Here is a 20,378-nt window from a genome sequence, read left to right as displayed (position 1 = left end):
ATGAGAGGGTTTTATGCATCCTGAAACAATTAAACTGAGAAAAAGGATGCCATTGAGAAGACCACTCAGAAGAGTTGGGGCCTATTCTGCAAGTTTTTTTGCTGCAACGTTAAATAACTTCTGCTAGCGCTAGTAAGAAAAAGGGGTCACTTATTAAGTAGTTGTGGCATAACAGCTCTGCTACAAGACAAAAACGTGGCACATAGGGGAGAATAACCACACCAGCCTTTTATACACAGCGAGGATAACTATACAAGCCATCTCGGTTGGAACAAATCCTGCCTAGAGAACCGGAGAAGTTCCAACAAGAAGCCTAGTATAATATTGTTTCTCAAACAGGTTCCAGCTCTCCAGGTCACTGCTTCCGGTACGTAGAATGTTCAGTCTTGTCTAGGATGGATGTGCTGCTGGTAGCGTCACAGAGAGGCCGCGTCCAGCGTACAAGTATCACTCTTGTTGCCAGAATAAGTTACTTGGTACTTTGGCCCAATTTTTAGCAAGGGCGTCCCACAGCACAGCCCTCCTTCTGGCGCTGTCCACCAGCTAAGAGCAGGACACACGTGGAAGTAACATACAGATGAGAAAGAGAGGGGATGTCTGAGCAATCTGATAAAACAGGCGTTCTGCTTTTTCAGAATGGCTGAGTTTGCCTTTGTGGAAGGTAACCTCAGAAGCAGCTATGAGAATCTGTTCATGTTGATTGTCAACAGAGACTGGGAGGTTAAGTACATAAAAAGGACAGAAAGTGTCTCTAAGAACAGAAAATCTGGTGTACAGCAAAAAAGGGGGCATGATTTGGGTGTAGGGATCTATTGAGTTGTAATGGGTGCGCGTTCAGATGTAGGGACTTCACACCAGTTTTTTGGCCTCAAAGAAGCTCTTGAGATGTCTCATTTGCCAGATGCCTGTGAGGATAAGGATGAGAGTCTGGGCAATGGACCACCACAGAACACGCTGGTTGGTGCTGTCGCTGGTCACTCGGAACCTCTCCTCGCGGTACTGAAAAGAAATGTATAGTATTAGGGCTGCACTGTATATTTGGTCCACTCTAACCATAGAGCCGTCTATTTCTTCCATAGACTTTTGGTAAAGTCTTTCAGTAGACCCGGTCTTTATTCACAGTCATTGGTCTAGCTACTCTCCTAACACACAGGGATGGAGATCTCTCCTTTTCACATCACTATAGAGTACATTCGCAGCTATCTTCTCTTAAAGGGACACTCCAGCCATCATATGCACTTTAAAGGTGTACCTTTTGCAAATCCATAGGGGATTTTGCATATTCCCCCATATGCATTTGCTCCCCCAAGCAAAATGATCCATTCAATATACTCTAGATTGCAAGCTCTTGAACAGGGCCCACCTTACCTGTTACTGTAAGTCAAATTGTTATGTCATATACTACTTGTTATGTTCTGTCTACCCATTATACAGCACTACGCAATTTGATGGCGCTCTATGAAACAAATAATTTACATACAACTAAGCCTATTCACACAGAATGATGTTCACCACACGCAACCAAGTGAAGAAATGCTGAGATCTATTCCCCGTAGTCACCTGTATTATGTGTGTATACCCTCTGTACACAACTTCTGCCCCACATCTCAGACGTACCATGGTCTCTTTATAGCCATCTACAAGATTTTCTTCTGCCTGTCCTCCAAGATAGCTACTTTCCTCTACCCACTCTTACCCTTTGGTAGTTCTGTTCTTTCTGGATTTGTTCCACTTGATCCAGTAGTTGTCTAACCCGGAGCTGCAGTTCAGTCAGTTTGTCCTTGGCTGCTATCTCTGGGTAGTTATTAGCGTGTTCACCAATCTGGATGTCTAAATGAACCCTCTGGGTCAGCGCGAAAGAAGAAATAGTTGGGAAATTATAGTTAGTGTCCGCTCTTTACAGAAATCATGAGTTTCTACCATGTAATTACTCGGATTACTCCCATTATAAGCACGACCAAATCTGGCCTTTTCATGATTACATTAACATTTCAATTCTATTAGCCTTTGTCTTCTTAATGATTAACTCACCAAAGCTTTCTATAAAACAGAATTATCTTGAGTTACTAGATCAGTTTAAATCCACTGCAAGCATTCATCGCTAAGAAAAAAACTATTAAAGACATTTTCCCAGCGCATGACACAGAAGTTCTTATTTTGTTGAAAAGCTCTTGATTGATGCAAGCATTTTGCTCTTGATGTAGCAGGGACATTAATGAAACTGGCATCCTTATCAACAACAAAACATATATAGTCTTGACGCCAAGACAATGGAAACAGTTGTTTCTTTCTTTGCTATTCCAGCCTTATTGGATGACTACTTCGTAAATCCTGCTACACCCTATTGGTAAAGCAGAGGGAGAAACAAGATCCTAAGCAGACGCGGCGGAGTTCATTCTCTTACCAATTTGCCTCCGGCGAACAGAGCCATTTTTGTTGAATTAGAATGCAGGCAGATCTGATGTTCTCCCGGCGTGTGGGAGGTAAATGTGAATCTCCCTTCCGATCCATACTGTCTGGAGAGGATAACCTGGGGAAGGTCACATAAGGACATTTAGCCTGCCTTGTAACATACCGAGAATAAAGGTCACAGGCAGTCCTATGTTTTGTATACCGTTTAGCCCGTGTAATTGTTTGCCATGGTTAACATTCATTCATAAAGACCCCTTTCGTATGTTGCGTGTATGTATGTATCACACGCTATTCAAATACTCTATGGGTTGTTAGGACTAATAATACTATACAGAAAACCCGCTGAAGTGTATTTTCATAATGACGGCTTGGCTATTATTACTGTTTATTAGCTCTACTAACACTAAATGGCATGAAAAACATTTAACTCGCATCCTTCTTCACTCGCTCCATCCAGATGAATGAATGAATGCGGCACACGTGGGGGATATTCAAAATATAAATAACAGATTATTTGCGCTATTTGTTGTTCGGTAGGAATCACATAAGTGACTTGTTACAAGAAGATCCGGCAGTGTTACCTTCCCGTCGGGGTCCTTCACTTCCACATGCATGCCCAGACCTGGAGTAGAAGGTAGGAAGGTTTCAGACTGCTTGTCCCACAGCTGTGTCTTGTAGTTTCCTAGAACAATGCAGAAAGGGAATTAACAAAAGGGAAAAAGATACATTGTAATTGGCTACCGGTCCCATATCGAGGTTTCCATTCAATGTAACGACTTTTTACGTTACTGAGAAGGTTCTAGATAAGTAGAACTGCGTCCCAGTGGAAATGGTAGGCTGAATCCTAACCCAAGATCAAGGACCAGTTAAGGTTTAAGGCTTTAAAGCAGGACCTGACCAGACGGGCCGAATGGTTATTTTCCGTCAAAAGCCAAAGAGTCCCTTGAGGAAAGTGTTTACTGTGTTAAGATTGTTTCATATTTTCTTTATGGTGATGGGAGGACAGAAGCAAGACTTGCACTAAATGTACTCCATGACTGGAAATCTGTTACTACGTGTCACCAGTATCATAGAATGTATGTTACAGCGCACCCAACACGGGGACAAAATGTGCATGTTTTATAAATATGTAAGATTATTCCAAAATGTACGTTTTTATTGCTTAAATATACTTTTACCTACGCTTGATTGGTACATACAGCCAAGGCAACAGCATCCGGGACAACGTCATAAAACTACATCCTATCAACTTCTATGATGTTAAAACCGTCCCCTCGCACTCCTAACATGCAGCAGCAGTCCACGTCCACCGATATAACCATGACAACACGGCCTGCACCTGCCACCCTCACCTATCACCATGGTCTCATCGGGAATCTCCTCAATGAAGCAGCGCTTCTCCGTTTCCCCGATGTGAAAATAAAGCCCTCTGGAGCCGCCCAGCTGTAGCAATAATATAACCGATAAAAGCAGCAGGGATCGGAGGATCCCGAGAGCAGAACCAAAGGGAGACATGACAGGCAATCAGCGACAAACTGCTGAAAAGACAGAGGTGTATGCGTAAAACCTCCTTCTGCGGGTCAAGCCTCGTTCCCGTGTAAAAATTCGGATATGGATTGGATGAGTGTTTCTGGTAGGCGTGGCTACAGGGCGATCCAAAGAGAGGCTTGGGGGTCGGTTGCCGGCAACGTCACCGCTCGCTAGTTGGAAGCGTCACCTTAACGCGGCCATCTTTACGACCTGGTTGGCACGGAAACGCTAGTGGAGATGTTATGATGAGTGGCTTGGTGCAGCCTTTGTATGACACGATCAGGTGACGCCCAAGTCATGGACATAAATCTCGGGGGTTTAGCTCCAAGCTCAGGATGAAGGGGCGAGATCTTAGGGTTACAGAGTGTGACGCTGACATTCATACTGTACACTTGTCTGATCATATCTAAGGATCCTTGTTCGTGCTTTCCTACCAGTACGCTATGATTTATATCCCTGCTTGAATGCAGGTGACTCAAATTGTATCTTCAAATAATGACAAGTCAATCTTTCCTTGAGGACCGGTATTAGAGCTGTTTGTCGAGTCGCTACATACGTACAGAATCTGCATGATGGGTCATTAAGGGGTTAATATTTAAATCTCCAGCTCAGCTCATTTAGAAAGTTCAGCTGTTGTCAATCCTCCCCAGTGTCCCTGTTTTAGGTGAACAGTCCCTCTTTAGGACCCGATTCCTTTTGTCGCACTTTGATCTCCCGATGCTCCTGTTTTTTTTGCAGCTCAGAATGTTTGGGTATGTATGGGGGCATTACGCTGCAGTTTCTAAATTACAATAATATACAGCAAAGCTGCAGAAAATTCTAAAATATAATATTCTTCTAGAGGCCTTGCTGAGTTACAGCAACATCTGCTGCTGGGATCTTTTCACGAAAGGGAGAGTTGTGGTTTTAACTCTCGCTTCACTATTCCTTATGGACTAACACTGGCTGGCTTCAACGGAGCGAAGGGCTGAGCTGGCCCTGTGTAGTGTGTGATTCAATGTGTGAGAAGGCTTGATAACACTCACTGTTTTAAGTATACATTATACAGGGCCAGCCAAGCTCCTCCAGCTGACATTGGCAATCATTTACATTTTGTTGTGCAAGGATATCTGAATGAGGACTCGTGGTCCTTGGGACAGTAAGATCTATCTGGCAGTCGGCCCATATACAATATATGAAGGACTGGGACGGGCCAGCGTAACCTTTGCGAACGTGTTCCACAGTGGGCATCCTTAAAATACAGGGGAGGGGGAATTAATCAGAGCTGGTTATGGGGCAGAGCCCAACCAAGATGCATCCCTGGGGTATTTGGTGCAGGATGATCGGCCATTGCTGCGCTCAGGGTTCTGATTACAGAAACAAAGTGAGCCGTCGTAGTGTGGAGGCATTGAGATTCCGACATTGGTATATGGAGGAGAGTGTGTTTTAATGACATCACCTATGCTAGTGTAATAATAATAATATAACCCCTATGTGCTCTCTGACCTCATTTTGTGCTTTTGCTGTAAACTGGCTAACAGCCGCTTCCACGTGTGTTAAATGACATGGGATATACAGCGCGAATATATATAAATGCCGTAAGATACAGTGTGATACGCAGTATAAAGGAGCAGGGGTGTAAGTGACTACAAGCTGTGTTTTTTGGTGATGCTTTGTGTTCTCTGTATGTATTTTGTCCTGTTATTGAAAGTTCATGGTTGTTATCATACCTGGGAACTTCTGGGCTCTGGCTACCCGGAGCCTTCCCTTGCAGGACGCGGCCGGGACTGCCCACTGATGTCAGGGGGGCGGTCCCGCCAACGTCAGTGGGAGGTCCCGCCGCCGGCACGCGACCACCCCCTGAGATCAGTGGGCAGTCCTGGCCGCGTCCCGCAAGGGAAGGCTCCAGCTAGCCGGAGGCCAGAAGTTACCAGGTATGATAACAACCATGAACTTTCATTAACAGGAAAATACATATAGAGGAAATGGGCGGGGCGTGTCAAGACCCCACGACCCGGAGGATTTGGGTATTGAACCGGAGAAGCGGTGCTTCACCCGGCAGTTCCCAGGTATGGTTATTATATGTCACATTTAATACTTACATTTGGCAGATAAGATGACTGGTTTGGTTTACCGGTGTAATGTAACATTACTCTATTACTATAAGGCCTGCTCTTCTAGTGATACTAAGCTTGTTGAAAGGTGCAGTCACCATATGTTTTGAGCATTGTGTTTAAATCCATATTGATTATACTAATGAGCAATTTGTCAGAGCTCACCACTCTTCTTTCTTCCTTTCACCCAACAACCTGTCCCCTTGACCCCATACTATCACACCTCACAAAGTCCCTATGTCCATCACTTACCCACCTATTAAATCGTTCTCTATCTTCTGGAACTGTACCAACAACCTTCAAGCATGCGCTAATCACACCCATTCTAAAAAAAAACCTCCTTCCTTAGATCCCATTTGTCTGACTAATTACCACCCTATCTCCCTGCTACCTTTTACCTCTATGCTGCTTGAACGATTGTGTACAATCACCTTACTAACTTCCTCTCCTCCAATTCCCTCCTTGAACCTCTACAGTATAGTTTCAGTATAGTTGGCATCCCCCAAGGTTCAGTCCTTGGCCCTCTGCTGCTCTCTCTTTTTAAACTTCATCTCTTGGCAAACTAATCAACTCATTTGCCTCTAGTATCATCTATCTGCAGATGAAACCCAAATCTACCTGGCTTCTCCTGATTGCTCTCTGTCTTTCATGTCCCTTACTACCTACTGCTTGTCTGCTATTTCTTCATGGATGTCACTATACTCCCTGAAACCTGAACTCATTATCTTCCCTCCTTCCATTTCCACCCCATTACCTGAATTCTCTGTCCGCATTAAAAACACGACTATCTCTCCTACTAACCAGGCCCGATGGGGTCATCCTTGACTCAAACCTCTCCTTCATCCTTCACATTCAGTCCCTCTCCAGATCCTGTTTGCACCTAAAAAAACATCGTTTATGCTCATTCCTCACCAAAGAATCTTGTACTAACAGATAAGACGCTTCATAACACTTCTCCTTCATACGTTTCTGCCCTCATAAAAAAAATAATAATACTCCCCTACTCGAGTTTTATGTTCTTCCCGTGGGCTAAGGCTTTTCTCCTCACTTATCACCTCTTCCTTTTCCCGTCTACAAGATTTCACTCGGGCTGCCCCATATCTCTGGAACCGAACCTCCAGCATTCACCCTCCCTCCCGACATTCAAGAAACATCTCAAAACATCTTCAGAGAAGCCGCACCAACTTAGCTGCTAGAACTTCCCTCTCATTGATAGAACCACCACACTACCTCTCACCTTTCTCTGTTTGTCCTCACCCCATTCCCTCAAGATTGTAAGCTTGCACGCAAAGCTAATGTATTGGTTTGTCTTAGTCTGTCAATTCTCGTCTTGTCATACCCCTTGAATATGTGTATTGTAAGAAGCGCTGTGTAATTTGTAGTAATAAAAGATGTTTTCTATATAATGGGATACTAGAACCGAGGGGAGAACGCATTGAAAGACATTAAACCTGTGCTCACGTATCTTGGGAAAACGTAATTAATTCCGTGAATGAAACATAGTTTAGGTCAGTAGTGTACCTGGGGGGTGGGGGCTGTCCGTCCCGGGTGTCGCTCATCAGGGGGGTGCCGCCTGCTTGGAAACCGAACAGCCGTCTAAGCCGGGTCCACGGCTTAATATAGTTTTACAAATTTGTGAAATAAATCTTCTTGCCATTTTTTTTTTTCTGGGTGTCTTTTTACATTTTAAAGTGGGAGGTGTGCCACATACAGATTATACCCCCCAGTGCCAAATAATCTAGGTATGCACCTGGTTTGGGTCACTAGTCTTTAAGTGGCACATAAGTTTTGGCACCACCTCTCCTTACACGACGTCCCCATCACTATTACCCCTAAGGATGACATGAATATACCAGTGAATGAAAAGAAGTGACATTTTGTCTTTGTAATTCATTGGCAGCATCTTACTGTATTTTGAAACATGGTTTTCATACCTTGTAAACACTTAATAAATGGTATATATGGTATATATTAAACCAATAATGGTTATTCTTTGTTCCTCCAGTATATTGCCTTCTAAGAATCAATCAGTGTACTCTTAAACCCACACCCTCTTTCACCCAACTGCTTGATTAACGCTTGTTGATAGGGGGCAGAATGACATGAGAAAGGAGGAAAGTAATAGATATCAACATGCAGGGCATCAGACATTTTGAGGGCCAAGAATCAACTTAGGACCCCAATCCCCATCCTTTCATGACCAAACAATGCATTGGTATTCAAGGTAGGAATGTGGGGTATACCAGTGTGTCACTGTAGTGAGTCCAAGACCCCCCAGAGACAGGACCCTATACAGCTGTACTGGTCCTACTTCTCGGATGGCAGCCCTGATCACATAAAATGAAATTAAATAGATAAAGCTACAATGACGACTGACGTTAATATGGAGGAAAAATATATTTTGACTAAGATAAGTGGTAGGAAATGCAAACGCTATTGACTGTGCCGTACAGCCATGTATATGTCAACAGGGCCAGTGAAAGTGAGTGATATCACTGACACACAAACATGCTGTTTGATATATGAATGGTAATGCATATCTAAATCACCAGAATTTTATTCTGCAGCCTGGGAAGGGCCAGCGTCCGATAAAATGATGCGTGTGGTTGCCTGCTGGATACACGAGGACGCACGCTATGCTTGTGCAACCATGTGTATTCAGCCTGTGTCCGCACACTAAAAGATGGGATCTACCTGAAAGTGGGAGTTCCCATCAGTCACCGGCTCATCGGTCATTTGGTCGGTTGGTGTGATGGCCAGTCCAGGCCTGGCCTGAGCCCAAGCCACTGGGCCATTTCACCACACTCAGATTATTAAGGTTACAGATCTGACCCAGCAGGCAGGTTTCACTGTGTGCCATTTTTCAAAAATATTTAGGCTCAAATAATATGGTTGTCTATACTGCCCTGAAAATGATTTTTTTAAATGCTTCTATGAACAGCTGCCCTAAGCGTGGATAATTAGCAAGGCTGATATAATAATGTGGACATAGTTGGTGAAGGAGACAAAGATAAGTCATGGAAATGACAAAGATGATGTTCAGTCCTGTCTGAATACATGAATGGGCTCCGGTCTAACATAGACTTCTTCAGAAATCTTTACATTTGTAAAAATGGGAGGACCAGTACTTTTTATGGTATGAACTATGAACTAATATAGTGGCTTAAATAGGTAAGAAAATGTAATGAGGGACCTTACCATCTAGAAGAACATATAGATATTTTGACTACCATGTAAATGATCAGCTCACGGACTCTCTCTAATAGTTTAGAGATCCTATTTGTTGAACCAGGCCGGCTTCTTCATAGAGGTGCCTGACCTGGAGCTTAATGTATTGTCCTTTGAATGTGTGTTATCATCAAGTATATAAAAGGTGCATACATAAAATTCAGCTGTTTCCAATAGATATCTTTTCTTCGATATAGGTGTCAGTTTTTCTGATTGCTGCCTATAGGAGATACAATTACATAAGTTATGGTGGGTAAAGGTGATGGAAACCCTTCCACTAAAATTTAGGGGTAGTAGAAGCATTATTAAACACTCATCTACAGACACCAGACAAGCCAGACGGCTTGTTTTTCCCTCAGAAATCTCATGGTGCGGCCACAACCACAAGGGATTCTGGGTAGGCGCATGGAGATACAAGCCTTTCTCCCCTCTGCAGTGTCAATGACTCCCATTGCGAAATATATCGGTAGACATCGCCCAAGCTGCACCAAAGAGGATCTTAGCTTCCTTTTCTCTGGGTTTACATGAATATTACTGCCCATTAAGTAATTTCCCCCCTAATGATAAGTAGCTGATTGTTGTTGGTTCAGTCTGCCTTTGTAAAGATGGTTGAGAAAGCAGAGAAGGTCAAGGCTGGAAACACTATTTGCTTAATACTGCTTGGCTTCCAGGTCAACTAAATACCCCCTAACCAAACAATTACACTGATTGACAAACAAGTCAAGCATAAGCTATAGATGGTTTTAATTCATTCATTTACTTACGCTAAAAGCTGTGACGGCTTCTCCAATCGATAAAAACACAAACTAGCTTGAAAAAAATCTCTTTATACGCAGATCTGGCCTTTGCTTCTTTCTTGTCATCTGTATTTGGTTTGTGCCCTTTCATGAGTTGTTGCTTTGGGCGTTTTGTTAAGATGTGATGTCCACAAGGCTATATACACATGCGTTTCAAGGTACAATGCACGGGGCAACATTTCTAACTCTGTCAGTAGCAACAGAGGTGGCCTCTGGCACCAAACAGTTAATACACTAGAAAAAAGATGGCCAGTTCATCAAAATTTAGAAAAACATTTTTATTTCTATGGCTCTGTGATGTTCCTCAGTGCCGTACAATGGATAAACGGGACATAATAAATAGTGCATAACACTTTGGAAAGGTGAGGAGCTTGCAATCTACAAAACATTAACGAGAATGAAATGACCTTCCATATTCGGTATAAATGTACTCATTCTGAAGATGTCCACCTGTATCCACACCTTTAAGTGCTATAGAGTAGCTATCAAAAGGTATATCTCACTGGTGGGGAGGCCACAAGAAGTGCTGCGGGCAACATACCAGCCAATATTTAAGCCGTAAAATGATTCAACGTCAATGCCTCTTACGCTATGCTAATTAAAAAATGTATATTGTTTATATGCTGGTTGGTTGCTTTGGGGGTTATTGCATTAGGGTTACTCCAAAAATGACTCAAAATCCTTCCCACTTTTAGTTAAAATGATTTGGGGTTACATATAATGGATACTCGGAGTTTATTTGGGTTTGGAGCTGAAAGACCCATCGACACCCTATTTTGAAGCACGCCTTAGGTGTCCTTGCACTGCTCACTCTGTGCTTGTGCTCTTGCTGCTCCTCCGCATCTTGCTGAAGATACACAGTAAAGGGTAGCGTTTGGCAGAACAATGGATTAAGGAGTACATGGAATAGCATGAAAGGGCGTGTGGAACTGATATACACTTACGGTGCATTTTTACTTTTAGGCCTCATAGTTTTATAGATACTTTCTGATTTATACATGAACATACACGTATACAGCTAAATAGTATACACATTTCCTGAGTAATAGGATAATGAATATACCGTATTATCTCGAGTACAGGCTGCGCCCAATGAATGGTCTTCAATATTGGGGTTTCTTAGGAGTCACAGGGACACTCTCTCCCCATTCCTCCAATCAGGGGAATGGGTGTGCCTGGAAGCTCCGCCCTTTTGCAGAACTGCGCCGGGAGTCAGGACAGAACACACCGGGACAAGCGAAAGACAGAAGAAAGGAGACAGAACAAGAAGATACAAGAGAAGAAGCAGAGCCACATGAAAGGAGACGGGGGCATAGAAGTGATAGGGGGACATTGAAAATATCTAAACCCCCGTTATAGGCCTCCCCTCTAATTTAAAGATCTAAATTTGGGGGGAATTGTGCGCCGCCCTGTAATCAGGACAATAAGGTATTGAACAATTGCTGTTTCGTTGTATTCATTGTGGCTGCAGCTGCTTTAGTTTGCTTTAATTGATTTGCTTGGGTCAATTTAGCACCGTTTACTCATGCTAAGTAACATACCTTAAATAAACACAAGAAGAATAGTAACAAATACCACCCAGCTAAGATAGAGCAAGATAGAAATCTTTATCGAACTTCACAGTTGTTTGGTGTAAATGGGCTTCACAGCAGGAAATTAACAGATGCTGAGCCCCCTACATTAACGATGCTGGATAAAGAGAGTACCTGTGAAGCTAAAGGGGCAGATTAGTTTACCCTCTGAGTAGGTTGCTTTGTTACAGTGTTTCAATACAAGAGTTTCACCAGAAGCTGCGAAACCCATAATTTCTGAAGTATGAAGGTGACCTCCTAAACCTGCTAATACAATGGAAACTGTAGCACTGCTAATGGGTAATCTACATAGACAAATCATTTTGTCTATGCAACGTCCTCCAATGGCAAATAAAGAAATATATTCTACATATGGGACATGTATCCATACTCCCAAATCCTACAATAGAATATATTTCTTTGTTTGCCATTGGACGACATTGCATAGACAAAAATATTCTGGACCAATGTTCATAATGGAAGACAAAGCGAAGGCAATTAGGAGGACTGGAAGAACAGGCGATCAGTTGATGGGACATGCTTATTAACATAATTATGATATTAAAATAACAAGGTAGCCATGACTAGTGTATCAACCAGACGTTCTTGACTGAATAACCACATCATCTCCCCATACATGAACTTTCATGTTAATGGCCAGAGGTTTATTCAAGAACAGAATTGCTCTTTAGAGGAAGTCGTTCTGTCTGGGCTAACATGGTAAGAAATACCCCATGTCCTGCCATGTAGCTCATTTGGCATCCACATTGCGCTTGGTGCATTGGTTGTCTTTTCTTATTTGACATCTATAGACAACTCCACTCCAGGTAATTTTAGTAATGGTGGTACTCAAGCTACGTTATGCGTGATCTGCTAAAAATATTTCCCAAACTAGACTTTTATTCATATTGGCATATTGTGAAATAAAATGTGTTGGGAGTAGACACTATCCTTTTATAACCCTCTGTCTCTTCAACTTAATGAAAACTACAAACAACCACCATGTCAGCCAAAAGCTTGCCATAACTGACATGGACTAGAGCTTCACAGACAGCAGACGCCTGGGATCCATGCTCATACTTGTCTTCTTTGTTAAAAAATGTAATTGGTTGGTCCGTTCAATGCTGTCAAAGATCCACGGATAATTATCACTGCATATAAACTCAACTGCAATAAAAGTTTTAATGCAAGTAAAAAATAAAACAGAACCAGTATGCAAAATACTTAAAGGGACCTCATCAAATCTTCGCTATCATTCTTTATATATTGTATGCTGTTTGGTATCTGGGATATTCACAGACATGGTTCATTGGGGACATGATGAACACTTTCAAAACGCACACACACTCTCTTTTCTCTTCCTTTTCTATTACTCTCTTCTAACTTTTCTCTCTCTCTGTTTCCCTGTCTCCTCTCCTTTTCGCCATACCTGGTTTAATCCCTGGTGGTCTTATGGTGGGAAGGAGAGGTCTGTTCATATAGACCTTCACTTCGGTGAATGGGTGCACACAGCTTCAGTGCTGAGAGCTGGGATATGACATCATATCGGTGTGCTCACCATCAATCGCCAGTGCAGAGCACGAGGGTTAAGTGACGTCTATATGAACCGACTTTGCAGTTCCTTGCTGGCTGGGTATGTGTGGTAGGATAATGCCCATGGACCTCTGACTCCTGTATCTAGCGCTATTACAATCAGAACTTTAAATGTCAGGTAGGAAACTCCCTCCCCCCCACCGTCATTCAATGCAAATTAATCCCTCTGTGTTCCATAAATGCTCTTGAGAATATAAAGTGCAAAAAAATAATTTAGAAAGGTAAGGAAATAGGTATAATCATCTAGTGTAAGTATGCATATTAATAAATAAGATACTGTGCTGAGCGGTATTAAAAACACTCCGATATGTCTGTCATCCACTATATTTCTGCATTATTGTTTGCTCCCTGCTGCTTATCCCATTTTTTAACCTTCTAGATTGTAAGCTTTTTTTGAGTAAGCCTAAATTGTTATGTGATACACTACTGGTTGTGTCATGTTTAGTCATCGTTCAGCACCGTGGAATATGATGGCGCTATATAAATCAATAAATAATAATGAATAAACATAACCTTCACATTCTACTGTATTGCTTTCTGCTGCCGCTTTGCATATAAGGTAGGCAGTGCAAGGGTTAGCCTTCGCTCCATGCTGACTTGTAATCAGCTGGGCCTGGACCTGTGATAAGGAATATGCTGTCATACGCTGTATGATGTAGTTGTCCTATCAGGCTCACCCGTAGGGAGGGTGTGAAGAGAAACCACCAATGAGAGCACAGTAACAATGTCACCTTCTCACTCCCCTGTACATCATCACCTGTTATTGGAACGTAGTGATCTGTGTGTTCCAGGAGTCAAACGCGGACTACGTTTCAGGCTGGAACACAAAAAAATAGCAGAAAAACAACAGTTTGGCTTCAATGTGTATAGTGTATGATGTCACCGTATCTCCAGGATATTCAAAAAGAAAAAGGAGAAAAATATTTCTCTTCTAAGGGTTAAAAAAGTACAGTAAGTAAACATTATATTATTAGCCAATAATATCGAAAACTAGAAGAAAATACAACATTCCCGAAAAAGTGGTATATTAAGTTTTATTTTTTTTTACTTGCTAAAGGTGATGCTTAAAGTAGAAACACCATATGCTCCCCATATATGAATTATAGGTCATTGAGTATGCCTCACAATGCAATAACGTATACATTGCTCTAGATTGCTGGAGTCTGTGTCAAATGGTTTCTATTTATATCAATTAGCTTCCACCCTTGTTTTGACCTTGTGTGTCCTCTTGGCTCATCGTGTAATTATAGAGCTTGCTACAAACCTTTCTCTCCTCCTAAGACCCTATTCACTAAGCCCAGATGTCTAGCTCCTTCCTAGAATCAGAATCCAGGGTCTCTCAGCAGTGGCTGAGTCCGCTGCACAATGTGTTTGTCACAACTCCGCTGTATGTTCAGCTCCTGTTGACTTCAGTCGAGTCTCTGGATTTAAGGCAAACATTACATTGACAGCAAACACATCACCTGCAAGGTTCTACCAAGCTCAGCAGCTTTATGTGGCCTTAGCACTGAACCAGGCGTCACCCAAGTCAAGGGTAGGGAAGCAACGCATGACTTGAATCTGGACTCATAGACTTACAATGATAGATTAGCAGTAAGCACTAGGGCCAGTCCTAGATCAAGTGACACTCCAGGCAAGAATATTCATTTGCATCCCCTTCTTTATTCTTTTCCATAGATGGTGATATTGTTAAGGACTAGAGAGTAGGGAGCAGAGCAATTTCTTATGCAGTGGTAGCTGATGCAGGTACACCGGGTGCATCATATACAGGCACAGGAAATAATTGCTGTGTCCCTATTCTGTACAGCTTCTTCACCAGTCAGTGCTCCACCTTCCTGGTTCATACACTTTAACACCATACGTTAACACACATTATCTGACATTCAATGTACACTTGCACACACACTCTAACACTGTACAAGGACACCCTCACATATACACTCATTCTAGCATAGTTTAGCATTGTATATTAACACACATATGCTCATTGTACACAGTACACTGACCTTATGCATACAAATAACATACACTGACACACACAATCTAATTTTTTTCTAATCCTGTACAATGACACCCATCCACACACACGGAAGTGAAGGCACAGACAAAGTTCATGGACATTTTCACAGTTGCCTGACTCAATGAAAGAAACTAAATAGTGCCCCTGGGTTAAACATACGTTATAGTGAATCGGTCTATTCCCTTTACGACAAAAAATAGCAATAGTAAATAGTAATGTTAAAATAAGCGGATGTGCTGCCTTTACAAACACCTGCCCATACACACATACATACATGCTTGCCTTTACAAACACCCTGGCTTTCCCTTGCATTTACACACTTACTTGCCTTTACATGAACTTTCAAAACACACGCCCACTTTCCCCTTTCTCTTTATTCCTTTTCCTCACTATCTCTCCCCTTTTCTCACCATATCTTACCTTTCTCAACCTGGTAGTGGTACGCAATATGTCTGTGACAATGCATGTGGATGGCACTTGTGGTTAATGAGAGCTACATAAGTCTCTTGCTACCTACCCCTGCTCACTACTCTTTGGTGATTCTATTTTTAATCAAACTGCTAGTTATCATTGTTTTGGTTTTCTTTGTTAACAACCAAGCCTATGCAAAGTTGGTTCCTCAACCCACTGTGACTCCTCATTTTGTGATCCAGATCCACCCTAGTGATACCTTTTAGTAGGTCATCATAGTCGTAGGAGAGCAAGACGAACTTACATAAGGTTTTAAAATCTCACCAGTACCTCCTCCCTTTAAAACCTCTTGATGTTGGCCTGCCAATCTACAACAGCCTGCTTCCCAAATCCATCTGTCTCAATAATGTTTATAAATATAGGAAAATGCATTTTTCCTTATTTCATACCAGGAGACTCTGTGGGTTTTTGCTCCAAGCTTGGCAAAAGCGTGAAAGCGATAAAAAGTGTATCTTAAAATAATGACAACTCAAGGTGTCCACAGGACCAGCATTAGAGACATTCTGCTAGTCACTACACAGAACCTGCATGAAGGTCTATTAACGGGTTAATATTTAAAGAGCCTCCAGGCGGCTTATTCAGAAAGTTGTCAGATACGGTTGTTATATAAATAGCACACACACATACATGGAATATACTTAAGTATAGCTCCATAATGTATCAATAAGCTGTACTGTAGCCAGTAACCAATTATGTTATTTTCCCCAAATAAGACACTCCACGTGCCCACTGTAAATACGCAAGACACATGTACTGGGACTCAGGAAATAATAAAGTTTAGCTTTTTTTGAAGCGTAAGGAAAAGAGGTCGCTCTGTATGACGTTTACACTGAAAGGGTGTTGACCATAGCGTCATGCGTGTGGGCGTGTCTCGAGCAGTTCTGGCCGCGCCTTCCGTCTTCCCTGGCCATTCGTCAGGCGGGAGCCGGACGGAGTGGACGGCTGCGGCAGCTGTGTAAAGGCAGAGGTGAGGCGCGTACGGGGCGTAGAAATCGATAGTCAGTGAAAGTCACGGTGCGGAAGTAGCGGGGTTTGTGACGTCAGCGGAGGCACTCGTGTGGGGTCTCGGTACTGGAATTATTCCCCGCCGGTATTCTGGAAACAAGGGACCAATCAGAGTGTACATTGCATCCGCGGGGAAATGACGGTCCTGTTCGTTGGTTGATGTGGAGGCCTGTGGGCGGGGTCTGTACTGCAGTAGAGTGGGTTATTTGATCAGCACTTGAGCGAGGTCACGTTAGGTGGGTCACACGCATGGCTGTCCAGGGTCACTTACAGTATAACTGTGCCATGCGTCTTCCGTGGGGCCACGGCGCACATCTCTTTATGGACTCGTTAATTCCAGCTGCTGTGCCTCATCCCACGCTGGACAGGCGGCACAAATTCCATTGCTAACATATGAACGCAACGGGCGTGAATCGCTGTGTCCCTGACTGCGGGGCTTGGCATGTGAAATATATATATATATACCGGGTATATGTTATTTGTGTTATTTCAGATCACTATTTATACCAAGCACCAGTTACATGAGCTGGTTCCATACATGTTATAAGACGTTACAAGTAGAAGCCTGGGGCGGACTGTGCGGTTATTATCTTTTATTTATCTAGAGCCAACAGTTTACTCAGCGCTTCTTGCAGTCCATACACTTAAAGTGACTGAAGAATCTGGAACCGGCAGACTAATATGAACCAATATGTTAGGTATAGAGGCCCGGCTTACAATGTAGAGGTAGAGCAGGCGCCAATTTCTGCCGCATACATATATCATGGCTGTGCGTCTGCGAGCTAGATGTGTAACGTAGCGGCTAAACGCCGATGCTGGTTTCCTGGAAGTGTTTGGCCGTGCATGCGCTTCCCTGTCCTCAACTTGCTTTTTGTCATAAACATTAACCTTGCCAAGTGAACAGGGAGCGGGTGTTTGTGATTCAGGATCAGGATCCGAGCTTTGTAAATGTTTGTTTCAAAGATGTGTGTGTGTGTGTGTGTGTGTATATCTTTATGTATGTATATATCCGTATATATGCGTTTTAAATACTCTTAAATTCAGGATGAAGGCCCGTTCCTGCCGGGGCCGTTAGAGTAGTGCCTTATCTCCTTTAGTCGATCATACATTATGAACAGCCTCAGAGCTTCTGTTGCAGGAAGGTCTCGGATGGCCTCATATAATGTATAGGTAACTTAATGGTTTCTTCAGGGTTTTTTTTTCCTCCCATTGAATAATACATTATACAGGGCCAGCTCAGCCCTTCTTGCTGGAGAATCTTGCCCTTCATATTGGCAGAGAATTGGAACCATAACCTTACTCCTTTTCACTTTAACTTTCAACCAGTCTTGGTTCTGTGGACCTTTGGTGAACTCTTGAAGGCTTCATGGGGGTGTCTGTGAGAATTTGCCTATACGTTATTCCAGTCCGCCACGAATTGCAGCTTTATGCAGGAACCATTACCAGGCAAGGGGGGCAGATTTTAGAGACCACCATGCTACTCTTTCCGAGGCTTCCACTGACACTTGGGTGAGGGGGCTGGAAAGATCTGGGAAATTGAATGTAGCGCAGGGCTGTTTTGCAGGATCTTCCTAATAACTTTATGGTTAAATGTCCAGTTAGAGTCCTGGCGATCCCTGGGGAAGAAAGGAATGCAGCTGCCATGATCAGGATTAATATCCCTTTCAGGATTCATTATTTATATGGCACCATCATATTCTGCAACGCTGTACAAATGGCAAACAGGATACAAAAAGTAGTGCATCTCATAACAATTTGAGCTTGGAGAAACAAAAGGTGAGGAGGGCACTGTTCAAAAGAGCTTACAATCTGTATGTGTTCAGAATGAAACCTGCTTGGGCCATGCAATTGTATCTCTTTATGTGTAGCTTTCTTACAATGGATCAGGAGTCCCTTCAGAAACCTGCGTAGGACTAGCGGCTTCCTATCCATGTTCCATTCAGCTGTTGTTGGGTCTTCAGGACCATGTTGGCGGGGTTTGTTAGTCTTGATTATGTCCAGCATGTACTAGGCTGGGATCCGTTGTTCTGGGGTGTTGTGACGCTTGCAGGCCTCTTAGATTATAAATTCCAAACATGTTATTTTCGCCAACATCTGGGTAGCTCGTCGATAACTATTTCCCACTTTTTTTTGCGTGGGATATTAATTCTGTTTACAGAGAACATGAACAAGAATGATTCTTCAGTCCCGCAAAAAAGCCATCATCCAGGCCCTGCCCTTAGTGATCGTCCGTGTTATCATGGACTGTACACGCTCTGGTCGGCTGCAAGAAAACTCCTATAGGTGATCCATTTGCTTGATTCCTGGAAAGAGAAATGCATTGTTCCCAAACGACACCCTGCTTATCAGAAACAGATGACCCTTTAGTGCAGCTTTTGCTGTGATCTGTTAGCTCGCCTGGACGTCTTCTGGTCTGGCCTGTGTCCCTTAGACGTGTTCTCTCCTCAAGGTCATCTCTTGTCCCTGCTCTGGTGGAGCTGGTTGCACCGGTATAAACAAGCCACAGAGAAAGGGGATTCATTGTGTGGCTAATTAGAAACTCAGAAACTTGGTTCTGTCCTTGTTGGCTGGTTTAACCCTAGATACGGTTTGATATAACAAAAAATAGGCTTCTTCAGGGGTTAGAGGGGTTTCTATGACAACACATTGGATGACGACTACCAGACGCACTACATCATCGATATATGTAGCACATGGCTGTTATTCTTTATAATGTTTAATTAGCGACGTCCCTAAACCAATGCGTTTCATGCTTTAGCCGTTACCGGTTAAGGCTGTCAATTTTAAGAAACCTTTCTAGTGGTTTGAGGCGGAATGTTAAGTGTTCATTAAGAAGAATTAGTAGAAGGAATTGGTCACATTCAGTATTTACACCAGAAAACATGGATGACCCTTAATGGAGATAAATAGCTTTTCATGGTAGATGACAGGACATGGTATATAATACGAGTTGCTGTACTACAAATCCCAGCATGCCCTGCTGTTGGGTTGTAGATGAGGTTACGTGGAATATGTGACTGTGAGGCAGATAGTGTAATCTCTTCTGGTAATAAGCGATGACGGGTGAGTGAACCTTCTCGCCTGTTTTATTCCCTTTCCCTGGTAATGAAGGAGACACGTGTGTGTTTTTTAACTCTGATACTGATTTGGCCAGAGACATTTTAGAAAGAAACAGGTGCATAGAGCTGCCATTTGTTCTTCAAGGAGGTGACCTTAGAGTTGTCGGGACTTTTCACCTAGATCCGTAGTGACGGCAGAAACCAACCAACTGGCCCGTCCTGGCTGCCTCTCAATCATGTTTTACGTGAAAGACAAATGCTGGTGATATAGAAGTAGTTATTTACACACCTGGGGATTTAGCACTAGTCCTGTTTGTAAGGACACACAGTGAAAAGGGCCACTCTGAATATTGAATATATATATAGTAATACAGTAAAATAATGTGCTAGATTACAGATGATATTCCAGGATTCACATACTTTGATCTGAAACCTGGAATGTTGTCTATCCACAATATAACAGCCGTCTAGCTTTTCTCACTTTGCCCGCGTCGATAAGTGCACTGTATTCACCATGGATCCCCTCTTGATCCACTTTTTTGTGACTGGAATTAAGCACCATTGTGTCACCTGAAATCACAGTGGACCTGGACCCTGTT

The 20,378-nt window shown here is 42.8% G+C and overlaps 1 protein-coding gene across 1 annotated transcript; it reads right to left on the bottom strand.

Moving 5' to 3' along the window:
* Nucleotides 1-849: 849 nt before the first annotated feature.
* TMED4 (transmembrane p24 trafficking protein 4) lies at nt 850-5,017 on the bottom strand. The gene is made up of 6 exons (XM_089485710.1): nt 4,987-5,017; nt 3,765-3,872; nt 2,994-3,094; nt 2,405-2,530; nt 1,697-1,843; nt 850-999 (listed from the first exon to the last, which is right to left on the bottom strand). Exons 1-6 carry the CDS (start codon nt 5,015-5,017, stop codon nt 850-852), a joined length of 663 nt encoding a protein of 220 aa, XP_089341836.1.
* Nucleotides 5,018-20,378: the final 15,361 nt, after the last annotated feature.

The sequence above is a fragment of the Sceloporus occidentalis genome, unplaced genomic scaffold (genome assembly GCF_023333645.1).
Source record: "Sceloporus occidentalis isolate IW3139 unplaced genomic scaffold, rSceOcc1.0.p SCAF_26, whole genome shotgun sequence".
Lineage (NCBI taxonomy): Eukaryota > Metazoa > Chordata > Lepidosauria > Squamata > Phrynosomatidae > Sceloporus > Sceloporus occidentalis.
The sequence above is the reverse complement of the archived record's forward strand: the minus strand, read 5'-3'. Positions and strand labels throughout refer to the sequence as shown.

Coding starts and splice junctions, on each gene's coding strand:
- TMED4 (XM_089485710.1), bottom strand. CDS start 5,017: ATGTCAGCTGGAGGAGCTTGGCTGGCCCTGT. Junction 3,095..3,764: donor CGATGAGACCATGGTGATAG/GTGAGGGTGGCA, acceptor GCATTGTTCTAG/GAAACTACAAGACACAGCTG. Junction 2,531..2,993: donor TGAAGGACCCCGACGGGAAG/GTAACACTGCCG, acceptor GACCTTCCCCAG/GTTATCCTCTCCAGACAGTA.